A 24,587-nucleotide genomic window follows, 5' to 3' on the forward strand; every position below is an offset into this window, starting at 1 on the left:
TTTGATTTAGCAACATGCAAGTAGAAGAAATTATGCTGTGTTACAGCTAGAAAAATTCACGTGGTAAAAAGCAAATGACAGGAATTTACATGTCAGTATCACTTTAGTTTATATGAGTATCAAACTCCTGCAAAAATAGCTTTTAAAAAAAAAAAAAAGACAGGTATGTACTACACAGAAGGGAACCCAGTTGAATACGTAAGACTTAAGGTTATATGAACGTCAACATTTTTCTCCTAGAAAAGTGTGGGAACTGAAAATTGAAACTTTAAGGAAGCCCGCTTGGGATAAGGGAAAGGCAGACTAAAATCACTGATCTCCCCACTTTATTCTGAATTAGGGAGGACCAACAGTTGAATGTGGATGCCTCCTCTTCCAAGTGGGTTCCTCACTACAACCTTACTAGCTAGGCTGAGGCAGCATTCAAAGCTGGTTTTCCTTTCTAAGATCACAAGTTTGTCCCTCTGCAGAACAGGGCACTTTTAAAAATATCTACATATTTTCAGGACAGATGGCTCAATTTGTTCTATTTTCTTCCCCTTCTCATTTCCAACTGAAAGTTTTCAAAAACAAAAAGCAAAGATAACAAGTATTTAAATGTCTGGACGTTACCAATTAATGCCATGAATTGTTTCTTAACTATCTTATTAGTTAAAGATTTAATCGTTATTTAGACAAATTAGGCAAACACGCTTTCAGGTTAAATGTTTTCTAGAGAGCCACTGGCTGTGAATTTCAATGGGTTAGTGAATGGGTTGCATTACTCTGACTTCAAGGACATCATGCTGACTTACGCGCTTTCCCTCTGACAAGAAACTCCTTCCACCAAGAAAGTGGCAGAAGTCTTCACCATTTATGAATGGTCCTATCAATCATCAACTCCTGTTTGCAAAAATACAAAGTGTTCAACTAAGACCTTTGGTCCCTCTTTATTTTACGGAGAGAGGCATTTTTATGCCAAGCTGTTAGGTTATCACAGATAACTCTTTACACCTTGAAGGAATTTATTTCTAGAAATTCCTGTACATTCCACCAATGTGGACTTCCTTTGCATTACTTCAAGATATTTTTGGTTACTTACTTACTGGGGAAGAACACCAAAAACTTTGCACTTTGACTGTAGGTCTAGAAGAGGCACTGAACTACTTGCAGAAAATCAGAACGCTCGCTCCCTTTGTGACCAGAACTCCATTTCAGACCATACCGGTTTGATATGCAAGTGAAGCTTTGTTTGTCATGTCTCCCTTCTCAATCGGTTCTACCCTCTGATAGATTCTTAAGTTACTTCTCTCAGTGATGGTATAAAGTAAAGCTCTGCCAAGCACAGCCACGCTATTATTCACTGGCAACAGAGCTGATGATCTCCATGGCTGAGGCATAGTAAATTCCTGGCTGGAAGACCTAAAACAGTAGCACCTTATAATGGATTCTTCAGTTTACAGAATTTCACCAGTATATTAAATTCCCCATTATCTCTATACTGTGAGATCAAAGACAGAAAGTGACACTAACATGATGTCAATTAATAACCACTGAGTTCTCTGATGACAGATTATATTAGAAAAATGGGACTAAGCTTGGAGGGCACCTGTTTTATTCCAATAAATATTTATTATAATTTCTAGGAGATATTATATAAGCTGCACACACATTCTCCTGCCCTGCTACTTATTAAAGAAATCGGAAAGCAGAACACCAACTCTTTTAGTTTGCCTGTCTTTAAAGGCATGCACTCATCATAAGATGAGCAGCGTAAATCACAGCAGTTGACTGGTGTAACAGTAAGGGCTCTCGTCAAAAGAGTAGTCCATGCCAAACATAGGATCATTTCTGCCTTAATTCTCCTTTAGTCACTAGTGATCAGATATACCACAAAGAGTCCCTGCTTGGGACCACTACCGTTTTTTCCTTGGCTGTATTTTTTTTAAAGTTGTCAAATAAAGAGAAGCTAGGTATTTCATACTACCCTGACTTTGGGGGGGGGGGGGAGGGGGGCAAATAATCATATCAAAAGTTGCAGAAACTGTGACTACTTACTGAGTCTCTGTTCCCAGGAGCATCTCCACCTTCTCTCCTGCATGGTTACTGAGGACAGCTAATCTGAAGAGGTGAGCTGCAGAGCTCTGCCGTGAGTAGAGCATAGCTGAAGTGTTCTTTACAGGAGAAGAATTCAGGTCCTCGCTGTCACATTGTTCTACCAAGAGCTGGTCTCTTAAAGAATAATCTGTGACATTATAACTCTCTTCACTGCAAAACAAAGGAGAGAAGAAAACCCCCACAGAAGTTCAGCGTTGGTAATTTTCCATTAAATTTGTCTGCAGCAAATTCAGTAATAGAATACACTTTTAACTATAAAACGTGACACCATATTTCTGACATTTCATCTTTTTAATTTTTTTTTTTTTTTTTTTGAAACTACCTACTTTCCAAGATGCAAAACAGATCATTCTTTTAGCCCTATGGAATTTCATTTAGAGGCACACCATTAAATGACTTTGGCATTACTGAGATGATGTAAGCTCAACCTACTCCAGTAAATTTGAAAACAGGCACAACAATTGTATACAACTGTGTATCGCTTTCTTCTGTAACTTCAGATGAATGATAGACCTTCATGTTTTATAAACAAAATACAATTTTCCCTCTTCCTCTGCTTGTGAAAAATATGAATACTGCTTATAGATAAAGCACTATCGATTGTGATTTTAAATACAGGATAATCTTTTCCTATACTCCTCGCCAATCTGCATGCGCAAGGTCTACATTGAAAGCTATTTCACAGGGTTCTGAAATTAATTACATTAATTATGAGTTTTAAAAATGGGCAGATTCTTGTCACACCCTATCCGTTTGCAAAATACACTGTATAAATTACCTTTTAAAAGTCCTCCCCCCCCCCACACACACATATTTTGTAAATAAATATATCAACCCTAAGTGATATGAAGAAAGACTGCTACATGTGCTCTACTAATTTCCCCAAGGCTATTAGAAAGAATGCTCTGATAAGATGCAAGTTAAATCTTTGCGTTCCTTATACTGGAAATACAGCTGGAGAGCGCGGACAAAATTTGTCTTAGCTGACGATACCACGCTTAAGACAAAGAATAGAAGACCTCAGAGCTTCTTTTTGTCATGCTGAACTATGCCAAAAAGACATTAAGGTAATTTTCCCACGTAGCTGAAAGCATGCACGTGAGCAGGCTTGACGCTCTGGGCAGCAGTGGGCACACACACACACACACACATTAGACGTCAGAGAACCAAAGTACGAGGCACCAGTAACTTGTGAAGTACTCCTGAGCAGATGCTCATATTTGTATCCTGCACTGGTTTTGCTTAGGCTTCTAAAAGTGGAGAAGCAGAGAGAAGCAATGAAAATTAAGTTTTCAACAAGCCCGTTTCTGTAAGTGACCAATTTCAACATACGGATTTAAATGAAAATATGCACTCTTCCCTAAACAACAGCCTTTTTTATTTCTACATGTGAGGTCTCAAATCATTTTAGCTAATCAAGATTTTCTGAGTCAGCTAAAGTTGCAGCACAGGCAGGAGAACATCCAGACAAGGCTCACTTATTTACAAAGGTGCTACATGCTAGCAGTGAACGATTACTTCGGTCCTCCCTTTCTTCAATCCATTTAGATTCATCTATGGCAAGATGTGTTTCCACTACAAAATATCCAGCACCTTCAGCAGCATTCTTCAGCACGCTAATAGGAGTTCAACCAGTTACAATGTTTACTGGTTTTGCTATTTATTCATATCTAAAGCAATACTGGAAACAATGTTTTCAAGGGGAAAATAACTGTGCATTTTCAAATCTTTAAATTGCAATTAAACTTTAAACCTTGACATTACTGAAATACAGTTTAACAGAATGTGCACCAAATATTGAAGAAATGAAATTGTTCAACAAAGAAAAATTAAGCTACATGAAGGAGCTTTTTTGTTTCTACTTTGCAAATTTCCCATAATTGTTTTGCATGTATTTGCAAGTTTATCAGGATGCATCATCAACACAGACCAATTCCCTCAGTTTCATGTAAGCCTGTAAACGTTTTCAGATTAATTGTCCTACGTTGGTGCAACAGGAAAAGAGAGAAAAAAAATATCCTGCTTACACAAGCATAAAATCAATTCTCTCCCCTAGCCCACACATTGCTCGGATTTTCAAATTTTGCAGTAATTTCTCTTTTAACTGTAGGTAATAAGAATAGCATTTGTTGCCAAGGTAAATCCACTTGTGTCTTCTAAATACAAGACAATTACATCGTTATCTGAGCTTACTTAACTTATGGGCAAAAGCTTATGAAGAAGATCTCAATAGAAGACAAGAATAAACATGATTTTCAAAATGTTTCCATTACATTTCATTTTTATTTCATATTTTAAAATAAATCAAATGTTGCACTGCAACGATAAACATACTCCAGGCTGAAGCAAAATCTATTTAGGTCTCTATCGGAAATGATGAAAACCTATGCTTGAGCCTCAGATTACGGTGGTTCATTAAAATATTTTAACTTAAATAAAAATAATGCTTGAGAAGATCAGTTTCGCTGCACCGAAATCCTAAACACCTGGAATTAAAGTCTGCTGGAATGCTAATGATGACATACACCTCTTCTGGCAGGTGCAAATGAAGCATATTCTTCTTTTATGCTGGTCAACTATTATTAGCAATGGACAAATGACGACCGTCTGTTGAGATACAGTCTACCCATTTTGCTTACTGACAGGAAAAATACCTGTGAATACCTCAGTATTTAATATAATGGTATTTATAATTCTTATTTTTATTCTTTAGAAAAAGAATTGCCAAAATAAAACTTATCAACATTATGACTCAAAACCTTAGTTATTACTGATGTCTGAGACTCAAAACATTGGAAAAATTCTTGTACTCCTCAAGTGGTGATAGGTTTGCAAATTGTATTTGTGGATTAATAGCTTCTACCAGTGCATCTGGTATAAGAACCAATAAAGTTCTTATTTCAACTCTGTGGAATATGTTTTTATTTTTATTTTGTGAGATAAACACTTGTAATTGATTTTTTAATTATAGCTTCGTACATTCCCAAATGATCAACAAAGTTCCATTAGTATTACATTCTAATCCTCCTAGGAAGTATTTTGGTTTTGTTCTCGCCTTTTGTTGAGGGGTTTGGGGACACATTGCTATTGTCAGCTACGCATCAATTCACAAGCGGTATTTACACTCTCCAATAGAAGATGGTAGGCTGTAACTCTACAAATCTTATCTCCATCCAACAAAATAGTCTGATTGAAATCAAAATAGTCTGATCGAAATAACAGAAGTTTTGGGTTTTTTTTTTTTTTTTATGAGTAACATTTAACGCATTCTTAAAAATTATTATAATCAGATAATACAAAGATGCCAATACTCATTTTCAGTTTAAGGCTGTATTTTACTAAACTTTTATTTAGGTTCAGAGCCCAGAACAAGAAGATCATTTGACACCTCTTAACACAGAGCGCATGCAAATTTTATAACGCTATATCATCATCCGTTCTAGGCTGCCTATACATCAATATACAGCACATACTCACTCCTTTCCTATTTCCTTTATCATCTATATTTAAAAAAATAAAGGGCAATCAAATCTTCTTCAGTAAGAACTAATTATAGCTGCAGATGCTGTGCTACTTTGAAATTCTCTGTGTTTCATAAAAATTACTCGTTGCTGCCTTGAATTATTAGATTATTTCTGGCATCTGGAGGAAATACCCAGTTTTGCAAGCGGTTGTGAACAGGTAACATTCCAAAGTATTATTTAACCTTTAGGTGATTCCCAGTGTATGAAGTCCAGCTGCATTCCACTGTCAAGATACTCCCAGGACCTGACAAGCCATACAGCCATTACAACAGACAGGATTCTAGTGATATCCTTAGGGGATTATGGAAAACAAAACAGAACATTCAATAAACGCACACTCATACAAAAATAAAAGTCTCTTTGCAGTTTAGTCTGAAACCACTCCGAACAGAAGTGGTGAATTTTCTGAATATTGTACCTATCAAAACTTTATCAGTTCTAGAGTTCTCGAACTCTGCAGAATACAGAGCCAACTCATAGGCAGCTTTGAGCATTAACAACTAAAACATGTAACCTGAACTCCATGGTCCCAGGAGGGTACTTGGAAAAAAGGAGATACCTGATTTTTTGGTAAATTTCAAAGCTGAGCTGCCCCCTGGTCTTAGCAGAACACCATTACAGGGTAAGCTTCCAAGCCTGCAACAGGTATCAGAGCTTCCTCGGCAGCCTGATCCTCTTCTAATCCCCTTGGGCTGCTGGAAGTGTTCACTATAGATACTGTATAGGCATGGCAACAGACCAATACATACCTAAGCCCAGCAACGATGCTCATCAACTGTACAGGAGAGGTATGGGAAAAATAGTACTTTTATCCATATTTGTGGTTTAGAAGAAGGAGATGGCCCTGAAGCATTATTATGAAGGAAATCTATATATTACTTTTATGTTTGTATGTATTTAAACTGAATACCCTATATTTCTATAAAGTACTAACATCATTGTACTCTGTGGAACTTGAAATATTATATAAATTTTTCACAAGTCCAAACGAAAGCAAGTTTCCCAAACATGGCCCATGTAATAACACTCCTTTTCCAGTCTACCTGAATTGTCAGGAAGCCTGAAAAAACAACTCTAAGATATTAACTATATTGCATGTTATTCCTCATGTCAGAACACTACCTTCAAAATCCAACAATGACCCTTCTACGTCAACATAAACTACCGGTTTACTGGTCTGTGTAATGGATGCCACGGCCAAAACGGTGGCAATTCATAGCAATTCACAGCAGAGAGGTAAATAAAAAAGAACAAAAGCCAAAACGGAGCAAAGAAGTATGGAAGTAGAGAACGAAAAACAAAAGAGTAAAACCAGTGATGTTTCAGCAACACTACCACAAAGCTGAATAAAGAATAATGAAATAATTAGGTCATCTAAAAATCATAATCTACTCTTAGATCTCTGCAGAGCATTTACAACGTTTCACTTCACAGGCCTAAGTTAACCTCCCAAAGCTACCCAAAGTAGTCAGATAAAGAAAGATGCTCTTCTAGAAGCCAATTCAGACAAGATAACTCAAGGTCCTTCCCAGGGAACCCGCCTTCTCCACTGACTGCACGCGTAAGCTAGGAAGACGACCCAGACACTGAAAAGTTGAGCAGTCTGAGCATCACCCAGCTCTTTGCTTCATGCCAGGATCCAAATGACATCTGTGTTCCTATAACAAGAATTAGCTAATGCCCTCCTATGCACCAACTATATTAAAAGTGGAATCTGGGACTTTCCAGCAAGATTCGGACATCCTGATCCACACTAGTATTGATTATTCTTTTTGAGGGAATGCATTTAAGTTTGTATTGTAAAAAAATATTTTAACATTAGAAAACGCAGATGGTGGCTACACTACAGAAGACACTACAAGAAAGATACTCCTACTGGAAAATATTCCCAATAAAAGCTGAGGAATGGGGAAAGGCAGGGATTTTTATTTGTTCTCCAAAATTCTACGTAGAAAGACATAGGTCACAACTTCATGTGTCCCTTTTTCTGCTAATCCCCATGGCCATCTTGAGTATTATTCAGCAGCTGTTTGCCCCACTTCTTCAATGAACAAGCGTGATGAGGCAACTGGCTATCCTGTCGCTTTATAGCATAAAAATCAGAGACTAAATGATGTACATCTACAATGTACATCTACAATGCAGACGTAGGTATAGTATGCTTACATAAAGATGGACTGTCCAGCAGCAGACATTGAAAGCATAAGCCTGTAACATATTTTACAGTTGCAAGAAGACAGAGCCCCAGCGTTCATTAAAAAGGAAGTGATTTTTGGTAACTAAATTCCATTTAACCTACTTAATAGAGCAGAAAAGATAGTTACAATTTCAATCAAAAGGTGGAAATGTAGCTAGCTACATTAAACATAAAAACTCTGCGGAACAAGCCTAAGTACACAGCATCACAAGGCTTCCCTTTATGTTTTCATAGCTAAAATGTAGTAATTCTCATTATAAAAAGGTCTCTGGAATGCTTGTTTGTGACAGTATTTATAATACAGTAGTTCTCATCATGCTTCTGATACTTGGAAATTGTTCTTTGCATGAGCGTGTAAATAGTGATGCACACCACATCTTGGCTGGGCTAGAATTATTTATCAGTTATCAACACGACTACTTGGACACATAACCATCAAGCCTGGCCTTTAATAAATTTGGATCGAGCCATTCCTGATTCTGTGAGCTAAGTTCCACAAATCTGGCAAACTGCTCAGACAGAAGAGCTGAAAATAATTGTTTTGATAAAGGGTAAAGCTGTGCGATTGGAACACTAGCTAATCAGTACTTTTAGCACAGTACTGAGGAGTGAGGTTTTTTTTTTTTTTTGTGCAATGATAAAAATCTTCTGAAAAAGCAACCGCTCAAGTGAAAATACAAACATTTAAACTCAACTAGCAACAAATATTTCTCCCCATTGCTGTAGAGGCCACACTGTGGATGGGAGAACATATCACCAAAAAATTCAAATATTATTAGTAAGCTTATTCACTTGGGCACCGCATATGCTTCATACTCAGTATCTGGGAAGGTTGCAGAAATCAATCCTTCCTGATTGTGTCTGTTTGTTCAGAGGGTCTTGGTACAGTGAATACATAAATCCCATCATTAACACTGAGTTTTCTTTAACTTTAACTTCTGGGCCCTTTAAGACGTTAGCAATTCCAACAGCTGGAAGTTGTTACAAATCAAGAGCATCGAAGTTTGGATAGGGTACATTGTTATAAATATCTTGCTTATAATCTGGACAACAAGCCATCACATAGGAAACCAGTAAACAATGTAACAACACAGATAATAGGTTTTTCATTGTTTTCTCAACTCAAACATTTACTTAGCTACCAACACAACAATATATTAATGTTAGTTCCATGAGAAAAGAAACGCAGTGTTTAAAATCACGTGATACAACTCTGTGATGTGCTGCCAGTGTTATAACAAGGGACTTCCAAAAACATTTCTCCATAAACTTTGATAAACACTGACTCTCAGGAACATGTTCACAGCAATAAGGGATGTGGGGAGAAGTCTGTTCACTTTTCTTTCCATCTGCACAAAAATACTTTCACTTAAAGCTAAACAAAAATGGAGAAAATAATTTATATTTCTTTTCACTCAAACATTAACATTTTCTTCCTAGATTTTATTATTCTACCTTATTCCTCAACATTTCCGATTTAAGTTATGGCATCAAAGTTTCACAGAAGGGAGTCTTTTAAAAATAGCTATTTTCACTTCACTGATCAATCCAAAAGCAATATAATTGCTCTTCAAAACTATTTTTGGCCTCCGGAATAAGGTTCATCTGTCAGATACTATCAATAGCACCAACGGAAGATGTCAATTTCAGTAAATTATTCTGACCCTCCCCTCAAATCTAGTGATAAAAATTTAAATGGAGACTATTAGCAGTAGTCTCTAATACGTCATTCTCAATAACAGTTCAGCCAGGGAGAGAGCAGGGAGGAGAAACTACTGCTAGAAATCACTACTTTTATATCCTCTTAGAACTTCTCCCTTTGCTAAAGGATCAAGGATGGATTTCTTAATTTGTTTGACAATTTAGAATTTCAATTCAGTTTGCCAAAAATAAATCCCGTTTAACAAGTGGTTACTTGTCATTTCTAAACACAATCTGATAGAGCAATATTAGAAACTCAAATACCTTCATAATTTATTTAAGATACAGTATATTAAAACCTATTATAAAAACAGTTTATTATAAGAACAGTTGACTGTACCTAAAACATGCTCAGTCCATCTTTCTACCTGTGTTATGCTGCAAATGGACCAAATCCATTTACTTCTCTTTGAATCTCCTTCATTTTTTCAAACAAGCAAATGGCTAGAAAACATGTAAAAATGCTGTGGAGGCAATAAGCTCTTCTTGAGGAAATACTGAACAACAGAGTTTGCCTTTCCAAAGCCAGGAAGTTTAGGTTCTCATTTCCCCCAGAGTGATGCATACAACAGTCGTGATAATTCTGAGAGACAGCTATAACTCAGCTATTCTCTCTGTGATTCAAGGAGCTGAATACAAAGGCAGTTTTACACTGGTGAAGTTCTTACCTCTTCTTCTTGGTGATAATGAGGACATCATTAAAGAGGAAGAAGTACACCTGTTGCTTGGAAGTTCTTTTAGAGAAAAGTCCAGTGTCTTCTACATAAGCTGTTAACTCACCCCTTTTCACTAACCATCGCGAAGAGGAAACCAATGGAAATGGCTATAAAGGAAGAAAATAACATTTTAGTCCCCCAAAGCTAGGATTTTTTTTTAATCAGATATCAGAGTACTAAAGGTCTGGAAAAAATGCTTGAATAAACTCAGAAATCTTGAGTACAAGCACAGAACAGAGATACCAAGATTTAAGTTTATATAATAGACTATTAAGTAACAGTCCACAAAAATTTGAAAAAAATCACTCTTCCTACTCACGACCTAATTGCTTATCTGAGCTAAAAAAAACAAACAGACAAATTATGGAGACAGACTACAAGACCAGATCGGTCCTAATAAAGGATCCATCCTGTATAATTCCATAGAAAGACCCTCTGTTTTTCTGGGCCATGAATCTCTCCCTTTCTAGAGAGAGATTTTCTTCTTTAAAACAGATCGAGACTGGTGATGCAACAAACAGATCATGTCTGAAGCTGTACCACGACACGTGATGCCAGAAAAACAAAGGTCCATTTGCAGTGCTGGCAACTCTGCCAATTCCCAAGACTCCTCAGTCACTGACCTCGCTGACTGCTGCTAGCACGGAGCTGTTACGCAAGGAGGTTTATGCAGTGCCACACAGCGGGCAGGTCCCTTTTGATAGACCAATTCTGTGCTGCTGTCACTAGACGGCAAGAGTACTGTACAGAGAGACTGACCTCCTCCTCCATAGCTCTCAGCCCTGAACTCTATGATGACCTGTTTGGGTCCTAACTTAAACAGTGAGAACGTTGGTACTTTTTTCCTCTGACACCTTTGGGTATCGCACACATGCGGGATGGAGCATCTGCAGATGCCCGGTACCCTCCTCCTCCGGTTCCAAAACGGATTAGACTCATTGGGCAACTTCTGCGAGTGAGGCCTGAGCTCAGCTACCTCTAACTTGCAGGTTCTCAAACCGAAGGTACATGATATCTATCACTGGAAAAGAGAGGCATCCACTCTGACCACAATTTGTGCCTAAGACCTGTATCGCAGTCAATGGGCACTTACTGTTAAATTTTATGGGGCACACATATTTTTTCTTCATTCCGAGGACAATAATCAAATTTTTGTTTCTACCTTACACATGACTTCTTGCTTACCAGATTTCTGTACTTATTTTGTTTCAGTTCAAATTCATCTCTCTCATCGTGATTAGACTAATAAAGACAACTGCTTTTTTCTCATTTAAACCACCTTTCACATGCTCTTAAAATATTTCTGCATTTGGCTTGTCAGCTGTCTTAATCATTCTTCTGACACTCCTTTATCACTTTAGTTGCCCTTTACTAAACTGACTTCAGTTTGTCAATACTTGGCCCATAGTACTATGCCAAAACCAAAACACAGTACTTCAACCGTGACCTCACCGGCAGAACGACAAAATATTAACTCCCTAGCTTTCTATGCAGCCATTCCCTTGCTTCTGAGCTTTGAAGCCTGATTTTATGGTGACGCTGAAATAGCAAACAACAATACCATTATTCACAAGATGCTTTTTCTGCCCCCATGTAATACCAGAGCCAACACAAAAGGCTGGACCAAATTCCTGGCACCCTCTTCTTCCTGCTTTCTATTAGGAGGTAAATGAATGACAGATGAGGATTGCTCAAAAATTACAGAACTGTATTAGCCCTTCAGAAACATTGCAAATTATCTCCACTATATCCAGAATAGGCCTGATGATTGTCCACCTTCACTTGGGTCTTGAACAAAGATACCCACTGGAACAAAACTTTTGCTATACTTATAGACCGACACTCGCGACCTTTCAAAACCTGCATTATTTCAAAGTGGCTACTTACAAATACCAGCATATTTCATTATCTGCCATAATTCCTAGTATTTGTGCTTTTATGCTATCAAGCTCATGTTATTCTATTGAATCTTGATCAAACTCCCTTCAGATATTTCTGCCCCATTATCTAAGCTCACACATTCTTTTTCAGTTTATACAAACGTTATTGAACGCTTCTAGTTTTGTATTATCCATTAGTTTATTAAACTCCTTTTTCTGCAACACTCTCCAGTTTAGAAATGCAGAATTTAGTTTCAAATCTGTATTTCATAAACAGATGTTTTTCCAAGCCCCTGTTAGTGAATCAGAGTAAAATCAAACTGGTTATACAACAGTGCAATTTCAAGTCAAATTCATTTAATTGCCATTCTCACTCATCTCAGACCAGCAGCTAACACAGACTTCTACCTATACGATTTACTTTTTCCCAAGAACGCACCTAGATAACTTACTTTTTTCTAAGAATGTATCGTATCATTTTTCTTATCGGCAGTTATTTTATTAAAGATGCATCATTAAACCTCACAGGTTATGAAAGGCCTAAAATTTAGATCAGTATTCAGAGATGAAACTCTCAAAAGAGCTCCCTAGTGAACTCTTTGGCAGAACTCCTAAGTTCCGTCACCAAAATCAAAGCATGTAATTTTCAGTTTTATAACAGCATTTGGCTTTAAAAAAAAAAATAAATAAATAAATTTGGCTTACTTTGAACCCAAACTCAGGTGGTTCAGCCAGGACCTTAAAATGATGTGAAATTCAAGGGTTTTTTTAATAGCTTATTTCCATATGCAAGTACGAAATATCAGGCCATATTCTGATGTGCCGTCATGTTTTTTAAGACTTTATAAAATTGAAGGATTTGGGGCTAGATGGTTCTCAAACAGAGGGATCACAAAGGAGTTTGGTTCTCAAACACAAAAGCACGTTTGCAGAAAAAAACACTTTTCTGGTGCTACAGATGAAAACTTTAAGAATAAAAACCTCTGAACCTTAATTAAAAAATAAAGTCCTACAGATAAAATATGTGCAGAAGTGACAGGATTTCTGAGCAGCTTCTTTTGTGTTTCCCTGTAAGGCTATAACGTTTACAACTACCAAAATAAACAAAAATCCCAAAACACTGTATGAGGTTGAGCAAGTAGAGAAATGCTTTACTTAATTTAGAACGCTGATAAAACAGAATTATAGCACCACGATGACTGTTTTATAGTCAAAAAGTACTTAATTTTTTTTTAATTTGTGCATGAACTAGAAACGCCTCTAATCTGTATTCCAAATGAGTTCATCACATTTTCCTAACTGACTATATTCCAGAAGCAGCTGGCTTCTACTTCAATATTAATTTTCCTTAATTGCCAAAGAGTACAACATGCATATCATCTCTTTCCTATATAAAACAAGCTGTCTGAACTTAAAATGTATTGAAACGTGGCCAAAGCAGTCTTTTATACTCCAGCTGGCAAGCTCTCAAACCACAGATAAGGTCTAAACCACTAAGAATTTATATCTAAGATATACAAAGTAGAAAAGCTCGCGTAAAAATAATAGAGTAACAAAGTTGCCACTATTCCCATGAAACTAGTAAGAGCACATACAGCAGAAGAACTATACAGTGCATCTTATTTTTGCCAAATTAGGATCAATAGCCTGCCTCCTCTTCCCATCGGGAGGATAAGAGGCTTTAGCCATTTAATAAACTTAGTTCCTTTAAAAACTCCTAGGGCTTTATGTAGGTTTGAAAACTATGAATGAATCCAAGTAGATCATCGAAAGACAATTTAAAACTCTGTTTTAAACTATCCAAAGACTTGCGATATTATCCACAGCAGTTAGCAGATGTAGTGATGACGCTCGTTAAGAGATCGTTTATTCTTGTTGTTATAAGTAAATATTATTATTATTCTCAGTTTTTACTCAAAGTATGTAAATAAAAACACTTTGGAAAAGTTGACAAGCATCTCTAAAGAGAGTATTTCCTCAAAGCAAGACAGACCAAGATCCTTTAAGAACTGTTTTCAAAACTATAAACCACTATGTACTGCAAGTATAATAATTTAAATAAACAAACAAAAAAAATCTTCGCACAGACAGATACTCCTTAGGTAATGGTATCAGTCAGTATTTACAGAAATGTGCTAGGGCGCAAATGCTCAATCAGCTCAGAATTTTTATTGCTTTTATTTCAGCTGAAATAACTAAACAGACCTTTCTGAAGGCAGAATTAACATGGGCAGAAAAGAAAAACTAATTCAATACATATTAAAAAACCTTTTTGCCATAACATAACCTTTGTTATTTAAAATGAAAATACTTCACAGGGAAAGTTAATTTGTATCCTGCCACAACAGGCAATTTTGCTGCAAGAATTAGTGTGTGTGTGACTAGTGTGTGATATAAATATTAAGTTATACTGTTTACCATACCAAAAAAATTACAAATACTAATTCATGTTTAAAAGAAACATACCATTCTCTCCTCAACTTCAGTCATAAGTCTTAGCAAAACTTGAGAATTATCTGCAGCTTAGCAAGAAAAGGCAATTCATGTTTAATGAAACTTTATTGGAATCTGCTTACATACTACCAGATAATAATCTGAAGCGAGAAACAAAACTGCTTCACAATGCAAGTACCCGACGCTTCAGAAGTTACCTCGTAGGAGTCGAGGTATCTAACGCCTTTCAAACCACACCACTAGTGAAGCAGCCTGTACAAGTTCTGCACGTGAAAGTCCCGGTCCAAGGAGTTTTAGATCTTACATTTTCTTGCATATTAAGCATAAGGGTATACGGATGTGAAAGCACCTGCTTTGTTAAACTATCTGGCTAAGAACTATTCAATATAAAAGAAACAATAATACGGAAAGTGGCCCATTAAACACAGATACACAGACCTAATAAGCAGGTGGTAACAGAGACAATAACAAAGACCCCAACTCAGCTCAGCCTCGCTACTGGCTGAACCGGCAGATGGGAACAGCAGCAGCTGCACCGTTGGCCCGGGACGGAGAGGCCTCTGGGGTCTCAGGGCAACCAGCTGGGCTCCAGTGGCTGGGGAGGAGGAATCCCTGGCATCCACTGGATTTGGCAGCTTTCTTGACATCCTTAACATTAAGCGCTAACTGCATCTTTTTTAAAAAAATTGCAATACCTCTCCCCAAAACGTTTTTTTTAATCCATCCAACAAGTTCTAAGTCTGCAAGAGACTCCAAAACACAGTCAATGCAGCAAATACACACTGCTCAATGACGTGGCCTCTATTTGCAGTGGAGAGGAGCAATGGTACAAATCAGAAACGATGCTGTCCATTCTTCTGCTTTTGGTTTCTTTACGTGAGGAGAAAAGAGAGAGAGAGAGAGACAAAACGTATTGCAAAGTCTGACAAGCCCGGAGGACAGGAACGATGAGACGGATGGAAACAGCAGCGCAACATATGATTCTGTGTATAAACTGTGACAAGACCATCATGCACGGTGTTAGGCATTAGGTAAGACAGCATAAAAATCATACCATGGCTAAGTATTGCAATACTTAGATACTGCTAAGTACTGCAACTCCAACAAGGCCAGGGTTTCATCCACAAAGGCAAACCTGGAGTCTGAACATACTGCATTTGTACCTAGTTCTTTAGTAAATAACGCTAATTTATTCGTTATTCGCTTCCTCCGCAAAGCCCCAACCTTGAAGCTTTATCTCCTCGGTTAGATATAACAGTTTTCAGTTATTATCTGAGTTTCCAGGGCTTCAACCACCCGCAGTATGCGAACTTGTCTTCCTTCGCTGAAAAGTCATGCCAATGTTACAGCCTCAGCAAGCCAAGCTAATTTACTTTGTTTATTCTGGCAACGAAGCTATCAAAACTTAACATGCAGGCAAAGCTGTGCACAGGCGGGGCTAAATGATGTACGGTCAGAAGTATCATTGTACCTTGATTTTAAATTCCAGCTGGGAGTTAATGGTGTACATCATTTCTGTTCTTTCCATTTTCCGAGCACCTTCGTTACATAAACGCACCAACTAGAAATGAGATATTTAACAGGTTTAATATATTCAGAACTTAAGACAGAGTACTCTAGAAAGTGTTTCACAGTACCTAACTTTCAGAATGAAACTTTTAAAGTATACTATAGTTTAAAGAAAGTCTGCACAGGGAGGGGAGGAGGCAGAAAGCAGAGGGAAAGGTATGAAAATGCATTCCCGTTAACCTCATGAAATGATTTACCAAGAGTCAATGGGCCTTTTCTTATTTTTTAATTTCTTACTTCCTAGGGGGCTGAAAGGAAGAAAGAAATCTGAGCAGCAACCAGTGTAGTGGGAGACAGCAGGCTGAGACTAGAAACAAGCTAACAGGCACCATTCAGGAAGCCTTTCCAAAATAGCATCAAAGTCTAGGAGGACAAAAGAGCTTTCCAGTTTTTCACTGTGGGGAAGTCACCTCTAACTCTGGTGCAACAGTTGCTAAAGAAATGGTCATCAGCAGGTTGTTGTAATTTTAGTAAGTTTTATATAAAAGAGCTGTTTTGTGGTATTAAAAAAAAAACACCAATGCCTTCACAGTAACAGTAAAACAGTTTCAAGATAACAGAAATACAGAATTACACAGAAACTTCTAGAGAAGAGGATAAAACTAAAAATCTTAGTCCTCTACAGGAGGGTTTTTTTTTGTTTTTTTTTTTTTTTTTTTTTTAGAAAGAGCCGGTGATAAAATCATTCTTATCAAGGGAGGTTTCCACAACATCTACACATAGAAGTATAATCATCATCAGTCAGGGAGTTTCTCCTCCCTCATCTCCTTTCCAGATTGAACATTTTACACACCATCTACTGTTCCCTCAGTAAAACCCAACTGTGCTGGCGACAGTACAGCGCTACCGAGTTTAGGATTTTTTGGTAAGTATCAAAGAGGATGATTTAAGCATAAAACTGATCCCTAGTAGCTCTTCTTAAACAAAGCTATTTAGTTTTTTTTATCCTTCACTCCTCTTCCTCTTTACATTATTTATGCAAGGAAAATACCAAATTTTCCCTGAAAGCCGAGAGGAATGCCCGAGGCCCTAGGGCAACGTCTAGTCCCAACACGCAGAGAATGAGTTTTTTTAATAAAGAATGCCTAACCCATGACATTTAATAACAGTCTATGACACATTACAGTTGCTGAAACGCTGAGATCTTAAGGCAAAATTATAACTAGCCTTCAGATTTTCTTTTCAAACTAATGTTATATTTTGAAGCGTCTTCCATTTCAAGATTTTTTTTTTTTTTGGTAAGATGGACAGAATTTCCCACCAATATAAAAAATATCTGGTAATCTGGTTGCTCAGTTTCAAATGAAATGAACTGGAATTTATTATACAATTAAGTGCTGTTGACATTTACAAACCATACATGGCGAATGGACTTGCGCGCTTTTTCCATCTTTGATTCTTGCCAAAAAAGCATGACTCCAGGATAAGAAGAGAACAACTTCGAACAACTGACAGAAGCAGAAATGGTCTACTTAAAACATGCCAAAAGCAGAAAGAACGCTAAAGTTTTCTTAGGCAATTCAGACTTCTTTTCCGTACTGCAGGGTGGGGTTTTTTTTGGCTTCTTATATATACAGTTTTTCACATGGCTTTCTGTTTAAATGACTGGCAGCAAATAGATTAACGTTGGCCAATAACACTGCGAAATAGGTGAACAAAATAAGCAATGAACATGAAAATTAATTATTAAGTGACCAACACAAACCAAAAGCAGCTATTTCTCGCAATGGATTTTTGAAATAACCAAAGCATGCAGTGCAATTGAGGAAGAAAACTCCTCAAAACAGAAACAATTCTGCAGCCAGATTAAATTTTTAGGAACATACCTTGCTCACTTCTTTCAGAGCTTGCTTGCAGTTCTCATATTTTGGCGAGTCTTTAGGAGTTTTCTGACAAATAGTCTGAAACAAAAGGTCCGTTGCTTCAGAGGACGAAGAAGCATAAATTGTAACAAACACAGAGTTTTAAAGTATATATGTGCTGAAATCAAAGAGGTGAAGTCCCAGCTGTGGATCAGGTTAAATGAGAAAGCATTAGGTCACTTCCCTAGAGTTCTTTGTGACCCTAAGGAATGTCTCCCTTACATACAGGAGAAAATTATTTGTTTTGCTGCTGGACGCTGCCATTGCCAGAATTTGAGCTTGGATTTTAACACACATTACTGTTGTTAGCTCAGCTCATAAATTTAGTTCTGGCATCTTAACTGAAATGCCACAAATCTTGGTGTGAGCTTTTCTCACAAATTTTCACTTGCACTTCTTCATACTTCCTAAGTTGCTGTTAACCTGCAGGGGGTTAGTGCATCCCACAGTGTAACACCCTGGTGGGTAACTGAGCATATAAGCACTGTTCCACTCTAGTAATACTAGGAGCGTCTGTACTCTTACTCCTGTACACAGAGTTCTTTGTTCAGGGTTACACTGTAACTCTCTTAGAGGGTCTCAATGACACTATACCTGAAAATAAGAATTTAATGTGAAAGGGCCCTTATCCAATCTATATGACGGAAAGTCTTTGTTTTTAAACTGTAGGGTTTATTTTTAATCCTAACAGTGTGTGCAATTCCTGTGCTAGCTTCTTCCATGATTTCAGCATCACTGTCACCCTCTACTGTAAAATTTTAAATTAGAACTTATAAATGTTTAAATTTTTGACTGCATGTGCAAACAAATGCTACTACGCTTTGCTGTCAACAGATCAGTATCTACAGCCCCGTAAATGGTATAAGCAAGATAGTATGAAGAGGTTGGAACAAAACCGGAACCGAAGAGGAAAAAGATGCCTAGATTAAAAGAACATGCATGGACACAAAGGGGGAAAAAAAAAAAAAAACCCTGTTCTCACATCCATCAATAACGGAAGACGAGTAACTCTCTGCATTGGAAGTATGAGGAAAGAGATCATTGGTAAATTCCTGCAATCTTCATGGGACTCAATCCGTGACAACACCTCTTTAAAAGCTGGATTTGTAGCTCTGGTGAGAAAAAGGGAAGGGGGATTAAAGAGAATGCTTTAACAAGGATTACAAGCATTAACAAGCATAACAAGAATTATGAAAGTTGTTTTTTTTTTAAAAATATAAATTATCATTTTATTTCTTAGAGAAAGTGCAGTATGAGGAATTTATATCACTTAAGCCTTCAACTTTATTTAGACATGGAAGACCAGTACTGACATCTAGAATTCTCGTAGTTTCCCATGCACGCAGGAGTGCAAATATGCAAATACGTAATATATAAAAAAGCATGGCTTTGACAAATTGATAAAACTGTACTTAATAGGGGAAACAGAATTGAACACATGACTGCAAACAGGATTGGACTGTGCAGCCAGGCTTAGTTTCACTCTTAATTACTTCAAAGGAACTTGTGCGTTACAGAAAGCTAGCATGTAGCTACATGCTTAGTTGTAAGCTATAGGTTTTGCACCAAAATACCCCAGCTTTTGGCTCCTACTACAAACAGGATGATTTTGCAATTGTATTTTAAGATTGTTTCTTACAGTAGTTTCTGTAGCGTTCGCTGCTGATAGACTTCATTAGTGCAATATTTTACATATGGATCAAAAGTTGAAGAAGCATGCTTTCCAACTATATCACTAATATCATCAATAAAGATGTTGTTCTGATGTCTTGCTTCAAGTTCTTTAAAGAATCTGCAAAAACAAAAAGAAACTCTGAATTTTACCCCCAAAATAGCAGTTCCTCTCCAGCAACATCTTATGCTTCACCTGACACAGCCCATAGTTTTAATTACCTAAGGACAATTTGAATGGTCTGTGTGAAGGTGAGATCATCCCTCCTTTGAGCAAAACAGTACATAAAAACTTTACACGATACATGTCAAAGGGCGGCAGTGCAACCTGGCAGAGCTCAGCCTAACTAGCGCTCACAAAGTTACTTCCCGTATTCTTGCCGTCAAAACTGAAATAGTGCTACTGATGCGGTTAGACTGGAATTTCCAGAAACAGGGTTGAAAAAGAAATGAAACACCTTCAAACAGAACATGAGCACTACATCATTTCCTCTTGTAATAAACAAAGTGCAATACCAGAGGTGTTCAAGAAAATAAAAAAGTTCCCACCAGGTTAAGCGTGAACTGTTAAACTAAGAACAGAAAAATATATTAGAGACAGAGCTGGACAAGGTAATCATATACCCTATAGTTCAATTTACCATTAAAACCAAATATAGATTGAAAAACAATTAAAACAGGAACAGAAACCAAAATCCCAGGCCAAATCTTTCACCTAAACATGCCTGCTCTGAAATCTTCCCTCTTGGTCTTCCTCTGTTCCGTATCTGAGCTCCTTCGGTCTCTGAGAGCTTCCCACTTCTTTTTGCACTTCTAATTTCACCAGGAAACAAAAGTCTTTGTTTTAACCATTCTCATATATGTTATGGGTGCTTAATAACACGGGTCACCTGAAAGTAAGACCTTGCATCAGGCACGCCTAGAACGAGCTGATTAACAAAGTGATTGACAATGTTCCGTGTGTGTGTGTGTGCGCGCGCGTGTTTTAAAGAAGTTCTGTCTGGCACTTACTAATGGCAGATTTAACTGACTGATGTTTATCATTACCGCCATTTAATGGAAAACAGGACAGTGCCTAAAAATAGATACAACATTGCATACTACAGTTTACAGTTTCTGCTCTCCTTTCCTCTTTAGGAGGGGCAGCAGTACTTTTTAACAGCCTTGCCAATTCTGGGAGGCACAGTCCTCCAGAATCCTTCTATCCTCCATTCATCTCCTTTCAAAGCACGAGATACTGAAAGATGCCACCGGTTTGTTTCATGCTATATATGTGATTTTTTTAATACCGAGAACAGCACTAACCGGCAAAGAATGCTAAACTGCAATGAGCTCTCCTACAATACATGCACAGCTACTTATATTTAACAGTTGGCTTGACATTTCATTGCAGTCCTCTAGACTTTAACCAAGTCGCACAGTCCACAATTTCTCTTGAACCACAACAGCCAGATTTCAGCTGCTGACCACCATAAACTGCAGACAACAACTGGAATTCATTTCCACTCTACTCAGACATGTTTACAGCTGGAAGAACTTTGTAGCCCACTGCCAATTTACTCTGCTCAGGAAATTAGGAAATGCCACATTTCTTCTTGCTATATTTTATGGCTTGCTGACAAGGCGTTCGATCATGTCGAGCTAGAACTTACACTTCTGAAATTTATCTGGTGCTTCATCAATGACATTATCATCAAACAGCACAGTCCCATTAGGGAAAAATAAAAAGTCTTGAATAAAAGATTAAAAAAAGAAAAGAGACAGGGACAGTCTCAGCCCTCCTCAAATGTACTGTAAGAACTATTAGCCCCAAAATGTACTATAAGAACTATTAGCTCTGGAAAGCATCCACTGAAGTTTGAATCACAGGGTGTCTTTCTGCACAGCCAATCTGCTCATCACTATATACATCTCAGCAAACCAGATGCATCGTAAAAACCTTATACTTAAAATGTTTTCGGTCATAAAGATCAGTACTGATAAATCACAGTCAATTTAGCCAATTAAAAATTGGTTGCAGTGTGTGACTGGCCTTTTGCTTAATACCAGAAGGGGCTATATATAAAGTGTGATGCTTTTAAATCTACAACTTTTCTGTTTAAAGTTAGATCCAGTTAAGTGAAAGTCAACGAGCATCACAAGAGAGTCTGATTTGCTTTATCATGCCCATGTGTTGTTTAAAACAAATGTCAAATTTGTAATACGCTACAAATCTTTCTCTCCTGAAGGCTATGCGTGCAAATCTAAAAATGCAAACCTAATTCATTTTCTGCTTGTTTCTTTTATAGCACAAGATGCAGAAACTCCAGAAATCTCACCAGTATAGAGTCTGTCCTGTCTTTATGGCAGGAGTTTCCTTCTTGAAGTTGTGGTGGTTCTTCCTAAGGGTTTTCTCATGTCTTTAAGAAGCCATTAATAGTCTGGTAATCATAACCAGGAACAACGTTCTAACGTTTGCTTGGGCAACTTTTTAAAGCTCATTTTTCCTGCTACCTTGAACTGCTTTAATCTCTGACTGATATCCACAACTTTCTTTAAAAATCTACATTCATTCAGATGTATGAACACAAACGCACAGCAGTGTGCACACAACGCTACGAATAATTTCATATAATTCACCCTTGTAAGGATGCCTCATTTACAACTGCAAAAATCATAAACTTTAACAGCAGTTCTACCTAAACAGATGCAACGAACACCCTGACAAAAATGAATTCTCTAACATTAATCATTTTGGTCGACCTTTCATCTCAACGTTGACCTCCCTTCTCCTCCAAATAAACATATTAACTGAGTAAGCCATACAGGACGTTTAGAAGTGGGAATCCATTTAAATGAATACTACATTCCAAAACTAGATTGCATTGGGTTAGAAAATTCTAATTAAGTAGCTAAAAGAGCTACTTAATTAGGCAGGCCAAAAGAAGAGTCAGAATTTCCTTAAGGAATCAAATCTACTATTCTGGATCAAAAAGCACATAAAGGACAGCATATAAAAGGAATACACAGAAAGGTCAGAGCTCCTGCAGAAAAATCTAAATTGATTATTTACATCAGGGCTCACTATAGACACGTACGGAGTTTGCCAATATTGACACAGAGTCGAATATAACGAGCGCACAAAGAGCGAAAGCTCTTGCTGTGACAAAAGTTCAGAAAGCGGGCAGAGGAGAAGGAGCTGGTTTCCGTAACAACTCTCTTCTTGTTCATTCTCTCTCATACCTACACATCCACATCCTGATTTCCTACTGAAAGCATCATGACAAGAAACTGAAGGCCAAATAAAATACATTTACCTGTGCCCACGAAACCATTTTTTGAAGAGGCTGAAACGTGTGTACTTGTCAGAAATGCACAAGGCTGCTGGAAACCATGGTCATAACAATACTACTTAAGATATTAAAACAAGCATCTCTTATCTTGCCATTAAAACAGGGATGTTTTCTACATTAAAACCAGTATCAGTGATTTATTGACATTATCTGTATTCCTTCCCCAAAGGTTTCTGTGCTCAGAAACCAGAATTCAAAAACACACCGCACATTCAAACAAAAAGAACTGAAACTTGAAGGTTAATTATAACAAGTCAGGCTATTTACCTCTAAATACGTTATATTTTAGACCTTAAAAAACAAAAGATTCTCTCTTCCCTCTTCAGGTACAGCATCCCTGGGGCGTTGAAGTCACTGGGAAGAAGGCAGAAGTTGGGAGTCCTTCAACAGAATTTCCCTTCCCCAAGCTGTACAACAGTGAGCTTTGTAGGGCTGCGGCCTCTGTTCTCCACAAAAGCAGCAGCCAAATACAGATTATGGTTGCTAAAAATCTCAGCTCCTTAGCAGGCAGCAGCATCATTCTATTATAAAAATTAAGGATTTTTATTGCACCTGAGAGAGCACAAAGCTGTTTTTAACTCTGCTGAAGATCAAAGAGGACATGCACAGTCACGGAAGAAAAGCTGATCAGCTCTAGGCTTGAGCAACGTCAGCAATACTTAGGTTCCAAAACTGACCCAGAAGTTTCTGATGTAGCGGCTTCTAGACTCCTTCGCACTGATATTTGGTTTCATACAACAAAACGCCATTAGCATACTTTCCACATGAAAGGACTCAGAGAGTAACAACGTATCAGTGCACAAAGTTTATCTGTCCCCTAATTGATTTCTTCCTAGATTCTTCAGAGCATCCATAACTGGCATGAAATAATAGCTTATTCCTTCATGACCAAGCATGAATAGTGCAAAATTCCCCAGGTGTATTTTAGAGATCCAGGTTTATATGTACATAAAATCAAACTGAGCTGATGCTCTATATGAAACGAAATTGAATGAATTATATTTTCCAACTTCCATTTAGATGGAAGAAACAGAGAGAACAAGGTACGTATCAATTAAATGTTGAAGACATAAAAATAAGCTAGCGTAAATCTTCATCAGATACCTTGGCTGAAGCTGTCAATCTTCAGTCTAATAATTATATTTAACATACAGCAGAAAAGACTAACTTTAATATTGACCACATTAACCTCCTTGGCACTGAAAAGTATGAACTCCCAAGTACCAAGAACTAATGAAAACGCATCGTGGCTGCAGAATTTCAATTGCCAGTGCCAAGCTCCTGAGAAAGCACCATAAACTCACTGCCAGGGGGAAGTGAGGAGGGGGGAACCTGGCCTCCGAGCTGGGAAAAAAAAAAAATACAACTTTCTTTTTTGGGCAGAAAGCAACACACAACTTCATGGAAACATGCTGTACATGCTTTACTGGGAATTCATAAATTGTTTGCTAACAAAAAGTAGCATTTGTGATTTTTAAATGCTAAATGATCTCTTCACTGTAGTGCAGTCACTATTTCTTCAATGCAACAGAAATATATGAAAAGCGCTGACTGAAATAATTTGGTCTTGCAGAACATTCAAAG

The 24,587-nt window shown here is 37.5% G+C and overlaps 1 protein-coding gene across 4 annotated transcripts in view; it reads right to left on the bottom strand.

Annotated features, from left to right (window-relative positions):
• The window catches only part of ARHGEF26 (Rho guanine nucleotide exchange factor 26), a 90,140-nt gene that overhangs the window by 11,221 nt on the left and 54,332 nt on the right, over window positions 1-24,587 (bottom strand). For all 4 annotated transcript variants that reach the window (XM_068955188.1, XM_068955187.1, XM_009676380.2 and 1 more), the window contains 6 exons: window positions 19,640-19,792; window positions 18,983-19,112; window positions 17,965-18,039; window positions 16,041-16,130; window positions 10,188-10,342; window positions 2,038-2,247 (listed from right to left, as the gene is read on the bottom strand). In XM_068955188.1, the coding sequence (XP_068811289.1) occupies window positions 2,038-2,247; window positions 10,188-10,342; window positions 16,041-16,130; window positions 17,965-18,039; window positions 18,983-19,112; window positions 19,640-19,792 (813 nt within the window). The remainder of the gene's footprint in view (window positions 1-2,037; window positions 2,248-10,187; window positions 10,343-16,040; window positions 16,131-17,964; window positions 18,040-18,982; window positions 19,113-19,639; window positions 19,793-24,587) is intronic.

Source organism: Struthio camelus, chromosome 9, assembly GCF_040807025.1.
Source record: "Struthio camelus isolate bStrCam1 chromosome 9, bStrCam1.hap1, whole genome shotgun sequence".
Classification (NCBI taxonomy): Eukaryota; Metazoa; Chordata; class Aves; order Struthioniformes; family Struthionidae; genus Struthio; species Struthio camelus.